At 55.1% G+C, this 10,118-nt stretch overlaps 1 protein-coding gene across 1 annotated transcript; it reads right to left on the bottom strand.

Moving 5' to 3' along the window:
• Positions 1-253: 253 nt before the first annotated feature.
• Positions 254-8,648, bottom strand: IRF2BPL (interferon regulatory factor 2 binding protein like). Its single transcript, XM_083499872.1, has one exon. It carries the CDS (start codon positions 3,248-3,250, stop codon positions 1,064-1,066), a length of 2,187 nt encoding a protein of 728 aa, XP_083355998.1. The 5' UTR covers positions 3,251-8,648; the 3' UTR covers positions 254-1,063.
• Positions 8,649-10,118: the final 1,470 nt, after the last annotated feature.

The following is a 10,118-nucleotide window of genomic DNA, read 5'->3' as shown; positions in this document are numbered from 1 at the left end:
CAGCTGGGAAGGGAAAATGAAAGGCAAGAATGGTGAATAGGAAATGCTTAGTCAGCAACTGTTCTGTCAATATTAAAAGGTGAAATGTAAGCAGGCACAGTGCCAATGGCTAGATATGTTAGATAGCCTCATTAGGTAAATCTCTAGTTGTGCATGTACAAATGACACAGAATAAAACGCAGGTTTGAAGCAGAATAGTGAGGCAATCAAAAAGGGGCAACTACTGGGAAAAGAAAAACTTACTCAGAAACTATTAATATCAATTGAATTTATTACAATTTACTAAGCTCCAAGGCACATTACAGTGTTCTGTTAACTACAGAAATGTATAAAGGACAAACAGAGCAAGTTTTCCATGTACAGCAATTTTGCTCTAGTGTTCAAAAGCTTTCGTGCATCAATAAAGCAAAAACAAAAACATGAAGATCGAAAATGTTCAGGTCAATAGAAACAAAATGAAACATTTTTTTTCTTTACAAAGTTGCAAAAAAAATCCCACCCCTATACCACTCCCACCATTTTGCAAACGAACAAAAAGAAATTAAAAAACAAAACAAACAATAAAAGATGGAAAGTAAAAGTAAAAGACTAACACTCTGGGCTTTTAAAACATAAGCTGTCACCATTTTTGTAGCATTTTTTTAGGCATCAACACTGGCCTTGGCAAAAAGAAAAGGTTTTTTTTTTTCAATTTTCTTATTTTAGAGAAGTGCATACATTTACAAAAATACACACCAGCAGCAGGTAATCGCTAAGGGCTATTTAACTGTGTACCTAGCCAACACACTGCCAAAGAAATGAGAAACAGGTATTATGTGGTAACCAAACAATATTATATTCTGTTTTAACAAAAACAAAACGAAAAAAGAACAGCTCTATCCTTCAAATGAAGAAGGGTACATACCTTTGTTTCAAAATATAGAAACATACGACGAAAATAAGGTCTATACATAAGACTAAACTTTTTGCAGTATTGTCCCGCGGGTTGTTTCTCGATATTCACAATTCTCCATCTTCAGGCGTCTGAAGGGAGTCGCCTTGGCTGTTCGGATTGTTTTGTTTTTTAAGGGTCTCTCTCCTTTTTCACTTTCACGTCCCCCGCTAAAATGGTCGCGATCTCGCCCTGCATAAATGCCCAAGGCACGTTGGAACCGACTAAGGGGCATTTCTCGCCGCTGGGGCAATAGACTTCGCCCGTGGCCCCCTGCGCCTTGATGCTCTCCCGGGAACACGGGAAGCAGAACTTGTGGCTGGGCACCGAGGGGCACTGCACGAAGTGCGTGTCCTCCAAGCGTTCGTGGCAGATGGTGCAGCACAGGGGTCCGCTGTTGGCCATGGGCGAGTCGGGAATGTTTTGCGGGTGCACTTGGTCCATGCCCGGGTGGGCGCTGGGCGGCGGAGGGGCCACCTGCAGGTTCATGTCCCCGTTGCGCGACGCCAGGCTGCGGCGCTGGCCGGGCACCGAGGCGGGCGACACGGGGCTGCTGCTGTTCCTCCGCGTCGACGTGGTCGAGTGCACCGAGCTGCCGTCTTTGGGCGAGTGCGCGTTGCCCAGCGTGTCGGCCACCGACATGAGCGCCGCCATGGGCGACTGGCCGTTCTGCGGGGCCGACTCGGGCGGGGTGGTCCGGTTGGAGTGAGGCCCTAGCGGCGGAGGGGGCGGCGGAGGAGGCACCCCGCCGAAGCCCCCCGCCGACATGGTGAGCTTGAGCGCCTCGCTCTGGCTAGCCATCCACTGCTGCCGCTGCTGCTCCTCGCTCAGCTTCAGGCCGCCTTCCGAAGCCGAGTCCGAAGGCTCCGGAGAGGCCTTCCTCTTGCGCAGGCCGCCGCCGCCTCCGCCTCCCGCTCCGGGCCCGCGGCTGGAGGCCGGCCCGCCCGCCCCGCCGCCGCCGCCGGAGGAAGAAGAGGAGGAGGAGGTGGGGGTCCTGGGCAGGCTGACGAGGGCGGTGGGCAGGATGGGGCAGGAGGCGTCGAGGTAGGGCTGCGGCAACATGTCGGCGCCCACCATCTCCTTGAAGAAGCGCACGGACTCGGGCAGCAGGTCGCCCAGCAGGCGCCAGTCTCCGGAGCCGTGCTTCTTCTCGTACTCGAGGTACTTGAAGCCCGACGACAGGCCGCGGCCGAAGTCCTTCATGCAGTCCTGGTACATCTGCTTGGCTACGCCCGAGGCGGAGGAGAAGACGGTGCCCGAGCCGCTGGGGTACTCGATGAAGAGCTTCAGCTCGTAGTCCAGGCCGGGCTTGGAGACGGCGTCGAAGGCGAAGACGCGGCCCAGCAGCGCGTGGTCCTTCTTGAAGCGCACCTCGTAGGGCGTGCAGCCGGCCAGCGTCAGCAGCGTGTCGCGCACCAGCTTGGGCTTGCTGGCCCACTCCTCGGCGCGGTTGCGGAGGCTCTCGCTCAGCTCGGCCAGCGCCTCGGCGTTGCGCTGCTTCTCCTTCAGCTCCCGCTCCTGGTCGCCGCTGCTCGACACCGAGCCGGGGCGCTTCCCGCACGGGTCGCCCGAGGAGGACGTCGAGGACGACGACGAAGACGACGAGGACGACGAAGCCGGAGGGCCCCGCGGAGGAGGCAGCGCCACCCCGGACGAGGCCGGCCCGTTGAGCAGCGTCTGCGGCAGCAGGTTGGGCGGCACGTTGAGCTGGGCGCCGCCGCCGCCGCCTCCTGGAGGGAGGCCGCTCACCAAGCCGCCGTGCGCCGCTCGCCGCGACGACGACGACGAGGAAGACGACGACGAGGAGTTGGGGCTCTGGCGGTTCAGCTCGGGCGGCCCGTCGTCTGGCGCTTTGGGGAAGCCGTTGGGGCCGCCCAGGCCGTTAGGCATGCGGCCTCCGTGGCTGCCCGGCGGCGGCGGGTACTCGAAGCGGCTGCGCGGCTCGCTCAGTCCGTAGCGCTCCAGGCCCGACGGCGCTTTCGAGGAGGCAGCGTCCACATGGTTCAGCTGCTGCTGCTGTACGGCAGCCGCGGCTGCTGCAGCTGCCGCCGCCGCCGCTTCCTTAGCCGACAGCGCCACGGCTTTGACGCCCACGGGCGGCGGCGGCCCCGGCGATCGCCCATCCTGGAAACAGCCGTGCGCCCGCTTCAGCTGCCGCGCGGTCTCGATGACGAACTCAATGCGGTCGGCGCCCTCGTAGTTGACGCAGCCCCGGCACACGGGCTCGCTGAAGTCCCAGATCATGGCCCACGGCATGCGCGGCAGATCGCACAGGTAGCACGACTGCCGCCGGGACGACGACACCTGCGCCGCCGACATGGCTGCTGGGGGACGAGGAGGGCGGCTTCGGGCTCTGTCCGGTGCGCGGGCGCTGCTGCCTCAGCCGCTAACCTGCTCCAGCCACCCTGCACTGGGGGTGGGACCGGCTCCCGCTTTCCCGCTCTTTGGAGGGGGCGGGGGGCAGCGGGCGAACGAGAGGCGGGGGGGGGGGAACCTTCCCTGCTTCTCCGTTCCTTCCTTCTCTCCTTCCTTTTACCTGGCCTGGCGGGAAGCGCTTCCGAGTCTCCTCGAGCGAGGGGCGTGAGGCGCGGGGAGGGGTTGGCTCCCCTCCCTCCCTCGCTTGCTCCCTCCCGCCTTCCTTCCTCCCTCCAGCAGCTGCTTCTGCCGCTTCTTCGGTGTGTCTAAGCGGCTCCTGCTGCTGCTGCTGCTGCTGCTGCTCCTCCTCTTCTTCTTTCGCGCTGTTGGCGGCGTGGAGGAAAGGGGTGGGCGAGAAGAGACGTCGCCGAGGAGGGAAGCTGAGCGCGGGGCGGGGGCACAGGACAAGCGGAGCTCCGCTACCTGCTGCTGCTGACCCGAGCGCGGCAAGGTGGGTGGAGGTGGTTTGGGGGGGAAGGAGGGACGGGTGGGCAGAGCGGGGTAGGGACGAAGGGCGCCCCCGGAGCGAGCGCCTCGGCGGTCTGGCGGTGGCGGGGTGCTGTCTTGGCAGGCGGGCGGCTGCGCGCGCCTCAGGTTGGCGGCGGCGGCGGCATCCTCGCGAGTAGTAGCAGCGGCGGCGCCGCCAGCTCCTCCACTCACATCCTCGAGCGCCGCTCGGAATTCGAATCGAGGGGGAAGCCGGAGTGTCACTCTGGGCTGCCGCCGCCGCCGCGCGTTCCGAGTGCGGCTCTGCCCCTCCTCCTGGCGCGGCGCTCCATTGGCCTCTCGCTCGCTTCGCTCCCGCGCTCCCCCCAGCTCGGATGCCACCTGGGTGGGGCGTTCACGTCACCGCCGCGCGCTCGCTCCCCCCCCCCCTAGCATTTGCAGTTCCCCTTTCGTAGCGCTCGCTGGCTGGCTGGCTGGGCAGCTCCCTCCCGCGTCTTCTCCTCTCCCCTCCCGCCCCGCGCTTCCTCTGTGTCTACGGACAGGGAGCCCACTTGTTGCGTGGAAATTGCGCATGCTCGGCACCCTGCCCATTTCCTCCCTCCTCCCCTTGTGTGTGTACAACCGCTGAAGCGAGGCGAGCTGCCCCTTGGAAACCAAGGAAACTCTCTCACACACACGCACACCGAAGGCTATGTTTGGAAAATTAAACACTGGCTCTTCCCCCTCCTCCGCCCCTCTCTTCTTCCCGTCTCCTTCAAGGCAGCTTCCCCCAAAGGGAAAACGCGGCCAGGAAAGCACATGGAGGAGAATACTATTGCGCCTTCCTGGCGGAGTTTTCCTGCCTGCACGAACGTGTCGGGTTGTGGATTGTGGTTGGGGGGGGTTTTGGTGAGGTGTTTTTGCCCTGTTTTGTTTTCCTTCCAGCTCTGGGCGGCGCTAAGTGCTCCTTCTAGGCTCTGGCAACGGCACAATTCGCTGCTGTCAAAATGGAAGGCGAATATGTAGGAGGATTTGGAGACATTTCCTTTGGTACCCTGAGGCTGGTCTGCCTTGTTTATAACTTACATGAGGAGCGAGCTTGCTTGCTCGCTTACTAGGAACAGAGCATCATTTTCAAAAAGTATCAGGTCGGAATGTTTCTCCCTCTTTGGATCTTCTTGTAATGACACACATACACACAAATATTTTTGTCAGTGCTGCAGCCCCCTGCTATTAAGGCTGGGCTCTCTAATGCAGCTCCGTTTCAAGGAGAGTCTTTCTTGAGTGAAGAACTTCGGTGAGATCTATCTGTAAAATCAGGGAGGCAGGGAGCATTGTGTGCCCATTTTCCTGCCTTCCAGTCTGGGATTGCAAGGAACTGGAAGGCTCTCCACTGGGCCAAAGCAGGTGAGCGTCTCTCTGATGCTGCTTCTCCCTCGCCCCCCACCCCCACCGCAAAGACCTAAGATACTGGGCCGCACTTTTGCTTTGAAGTTGCCGCCCTTGCTGGCTCTGCATGCCCAAGCCCCTTTCCCTCAGCCAAGGCAAAGGGGTGACTGCGAGCCCGGCTTCCTCTCCCCGCAGCTCGCCGCTTTCCGTGCCTGCAGAGCCTGGAGCTGCTCTCCCCACGCCCCAAAGAACAATCCTCGTAAACTTTCCCTGCCGGGACTCGGGTTGCGAAGAGGCTTGCCTGCCAGGCGTCCCTGGGCAGGCTGCGATCCGCGTTGCGTCACCCACTCGCACTCCTGCCCTTGCAGAGTAATGAGCTGCCCGGGGGTGAGTCAACATTCCTCGGGGAGAAGAAAGGGTGCTATCCGCGGAGAAACCGTAGGATATTATGAGCTGGGTTGGGATGGCTAACCCTTGCCTTGGAATAATATTTACTTAGCTCTTTGCTGAGGAGGGAAGAGAGGTGGGGGAAGAAACACTGAAAGAGCCTTTGTTTTTATTCAAAGTGCTTATGCATGCAGAGGGCCACGCCCTTCTGCTTCATCTCAATCCAGAATCATTAGGGCAACCTGCTTCTGGGTTTACAAGTGTCACCAAGGAGGACCAGAACACACATTCATTCCCCAGTTTGCATAGAGCTTTCAGTCACCAACCCCTGTGTGTGTCAAGGATTCACCAATCCTTGTTTGAGATCTTGAGGAAATAGCCTTCTTCTGCTAAAATTAGCACCACTGTCTTTCAAATATTACATTCTTGCAGTCAAGATTTAGGCTGCAGTCCTATATAGTAAGTCCCTGGGAGAAAGTCCCATTGAACTCAATGGGCATTGCTTCCAAGGTGTTGTATAAAGGGGCTGCTTTGTTATAGCACTATTCTTTTCACATTTACTCGTGAATAAACCCCACTGTGTTTAAAGGGACTTACTTACCAATAGTAAGTCCCATGGGACTGCAGGGAACTCGCTTCTGAATAAGAGATGCATAGGATCGCACAGTCATCTGGCGTTTCAACCCTCCAATGTTGGTTCTGCAACCTAAACTGCTAACTCAAAGGTAGCCCCATTTAACATGGGTGAATGTCCAGTAATGGAAGCTGTGGGAAAGACACTAGGCACCAGCGCGTCTCCATCCAGTTGCCTTCTTTTGGGAACATCACCGCAATAGCCCATTTCATTCCCTTCTGGGTACCACCGCCTTCTCGATAAGTTGCAGGCCCTTTAATACTGCAGTATGGGAAAGGCAAAAAGTAGGTCCAGCCATGGAAATGTCTGCTAGAGGAGGAAGCAGGCAACAGGAAGACAGGATGAAATCGGCTGGAATAGAGATTGGGTCATTGTAACGTGTCACTGACATGTTCATCAAGGCAAAATGCTCACAGAGGTCTCTCCCAAGAGCCTTTTCTAGCTTTTTACAAGGCTGGAATCTCCTTTGGGCTCTGTATTTAAGGGTCTGGTTTCTAACGCACATCTCAGAATTCTGTCAAACGCAGTGGGAATCCCTTGACACAAGGTCAGAATCGGTGTGTTCTAAAGAAAGTGGATGAAAGCATTGTTTTGGACCACCGACAAAGTGTTTCCAAGGCTGCCTTTTCACCACCACTGCAGTGGAGTGATATCTTCTGGACTGGAGGAATCCCGCCTGGATTCTCCAAGCGTGACCTTGGACAAGAGTCCAGGGAGCGTCTGGCCGCCTTTCACTGGATGTTCCCTGGATTGTCCAAGAAGAGCTTAACATCCCGGGTGCCAGCCAGCCAGCCAGCCTCTTGGCCCAGCTGGAAGGAAGCAAAACTGGACCTGCGCCAGCTGAGTCCTGTTCTCAAGTCAGATGAAATTGGTTTCTGCCTGAAGGACTTTGGTGTGGCTGCAGGTTTCCTGCTGCACTTTCCCTTTCCTTTGACCTGTGGGCTCTCTGTCCATTGAGATTTCTGTGAAGAGGCTGAATGGGACCATGAGGGAAAGGTGCCTAATGTTGGTTCTGGCCTGAGACTTCCTCTTTCTGCTTGACAGTTCTTGGAAGGGCCCACTCTTCTGCTGCAGCACTCTCTTGCTTGCCTTTCCGATTTCCATTGCCAGACACCTTCATGGTGAGGCACCCTCCGGATTAAAAGCACCCCGACCCCTCACTTGCCAAATAGAGCCCCTGGGGGAGGGGGTAACCCTCACCCTCCTGGTGGTATTGGCAGGTTCCTTGGCTCCCCAGTGCAGCATGAGCAAAGCCAAAGTCGAAATCCAGCATGCCTTTATGAGGCCAACCAAAAAGGCCACAAAACAGCAAGCAAGCTTTCCATTTCTCCACCACTCTTCAACAGCCCAAGCAAAGTGTGAAGCAGGAGGGAGAAAAAGTTGGCTTGGTTTTGAAGCCATAAAGTCTGCGTTCATATCAGTTAAGATAGGAGTGGCGGAAGAATATCAGAATATTTTCAGATAAGCACTTTCAAATGGGTGACTTAGAGAGTATTTCAGTGACAGGGCAAAATTGCCTTCTCATGTACCTGAAGGTTCCTATTTGTTTTTCCTCAATGACTCATCAACCTTGATTTCCAACTTTGGGAGCATGCTACTGGCACCTACACTGGAGACCCTCTATCTTCCTTGGAAATACCCCCTGGGGGGGGGATGCTTTGGAAATAATGGTGATGATGGAATGAGAATGCCCTTGAACATGTACAAGGCGCCTGTTCACCCAAGCACTGAATAGTGCAGCGTCACACCCATCATTAATGCATATTTGGGTTAAGGGGGGGATGCTTCCAGGTCACAGGTAGTGCATCTTGTTGGAGGGTTTAAGTCTCTTCACCTCGCTGCTTTAAAATATCATGCCCGCACACCAGGCAGATCAAACCTTCGACCCTTCTGAAGGGCGAGGAGCTGGCACAAAGCAAGCACAGTTGGGGCAACAGGCAAAAAAGAAACCAACAAAAAGGCGAGGCCACACCTCTCCAAGCCGCCTTTACAGGAGGAGGGTTGTGGAAGCAGGGAGGGGTTCTCGGTTTATCAGCAGCTACCGAAGATAAAAGAGGAGAAACGAAGGAGCTGGGGTCACGTCTGCTTCCGAGGAGTCTTTCTGCGTCTTGTAGCCGCTGCTGGGTCTGTAGCTGTGTCCGGCCTCTGAGATATGCAGGTTTTAAATGGAAAAAGGAAAGCCCTCCAGTCCCCGGTCCTTATCATGGGCGAAGGCGGGAGGGGCAGCTCCCCCCCTCCAAAAAAAATCAAGTAAAAGAATACTTAACAAACTGACCAATTGCGTCGCAGATAACTGTTCTGCCTCCGCCCGCCAACGTAAAGCCTCTCCTGCTTATAACATAAATCATGGCTATGCTCATGTTGCTTATTTAGCACTTGTGTAATCTGGGGATTTAAATAAATGAAATTAATAGTTATTAACAATGGGGCCATGCATCTGCCTGAATGGGTTTATAACACACAAAGAAAATCGAGGTTTGGGGAGTGGAATAAAAGGAGAATAGAGTGGGGGGTGGAGGATGAACAGGGCGAGAGAGGCGCGAACGAGCTAAGGCAGCAGGAGCAGCGGACCCACATAGCGGTTCAGTCCTTTGAGTCTCGGGTTGAGGGCTCCAGCTCGCCCGCAGACCCCACGTCGCCTGGCCGGAGAAGATCCAGCTTTGTAGGAATCAGTCATCGCTAGAAAGCAAACGGCCCCCGCCAGCTCTTTCCCAAAGGTGGAGGAAGGGGGACTCCTTGCGAGCCTCTCCAAAGCTCCCGTTCATTCCCGCGTTGGTTAGCAGCAACTAACGAGAATATGACGATCGCGGATGAAATATGGATCGGGGAGGGGATGAGAGAGTGCGCGGGCGGCGGCGGGAGGTGGTTGTTGTTGTTTTGGCGAGGCTGAGTTGTCTGCTTCAACCCAAACCAGCTGCCACCTTTCCAAAGCAATTAGTGACTCGAGGAAGTAGAAAGCACAATGCTCCATTAAGGAGTCATAAAACAAATGCACGACAGTATTAAATGCGTCTTAAGGAAAATATTTATTAAAAAAAAAGAGGATGGGGGAAACAGGACGGCTGTCTTTGCTCGGTATATTGGCTCCAGATTTTCCGCATCGTCGTAAATTTCGGAGCGAAAAGATGCTCTCCAGCCTGTTGTTCCTTATGACACACACACACTCACACTCGTTTCACATCTTTGCCTGGGTGCAGAGATCATTACGCAGTAGACCAGAGGCTCTCTGTTGGCTGTCTCCAAAAAAGATACCAAGAACTAACTTAGTTGGTCTTTAAGGTGCTACTGGAAGGAATTTTTTATTTTTTCCAAAAATGGTGTCTTTCCATCTAATGGGGTCTTTCAAAACAAATCTCCCCCAACCAACCCCACCCCGCTTTCGAAATCTATAGCCAAGCCAGGTGAGTGTATGCATCTGACAACTGAGGTTAGAAGTTAGAATGAAGGAAATCTAGTCCACAAAAGGCCGCGCCATCATCGGGGTGTTAGTCTTGATGCTACCATCCTGCCGTGTTTTGAAATTGCAACAGACGGACACCTCTCCCTCTCTGGAAACTAATGATAATAATAAACCCACACCAGTAAGCGGCGCCTGATCCTGTGGTCCTAGGAGGGGGGCGGACAGCCCTTCGATGGAGACAAATAGGCAGAGGGCAATTTCCGTGCAAGCCTATGGCTGTAAATAGAGACCCTCTGCCAAAGCAGCTGGTTTTGTTTTTCAAGCTCGGCGCGGGGAGGGTGGAGAGAAGAGTATGTCGTGGAGCGCCAGGGAAATGTGTTCCTGAATTCCACAAATGCTTAGGAGTAGGAACCAGTTCCAGATTGGTGTCAGATGAAAAGTTCTCCCCTCCGCTGCCAGGAGGTGTCTGTCAAAACACCCGAGTTATCCGCATAACAATTATGACGCCATTCTGTGTTTTTAAAATTTCGTTTCAT

This window comes from Podarcis liolepis (assembly GCF_965112155.1).
Source record: "Podarcis liolepis genome assembly, chromosome: 1".
NCBI lineage: Eukaryota > Metazoa > Chordata > Lepidosauria > Squamata > Lacertidae > Podarcis > Podarcis liolepis.
The sequence above is the reverse complement of the archived record's forward strand: the minus strand, read 5'-3'. Positions and strand labels throughout refer to the sequence as shown.

Excerpts from the sequence above, each read along its gene's own strand:
- IRF2BPL (XM_083499872.1), bottom strand. The coding sequence starts at position 3,250 with ATGTCGGCGGCGCAGGTGTCGTCGTCCCGGCGGCAGTCGTGCTACCTG.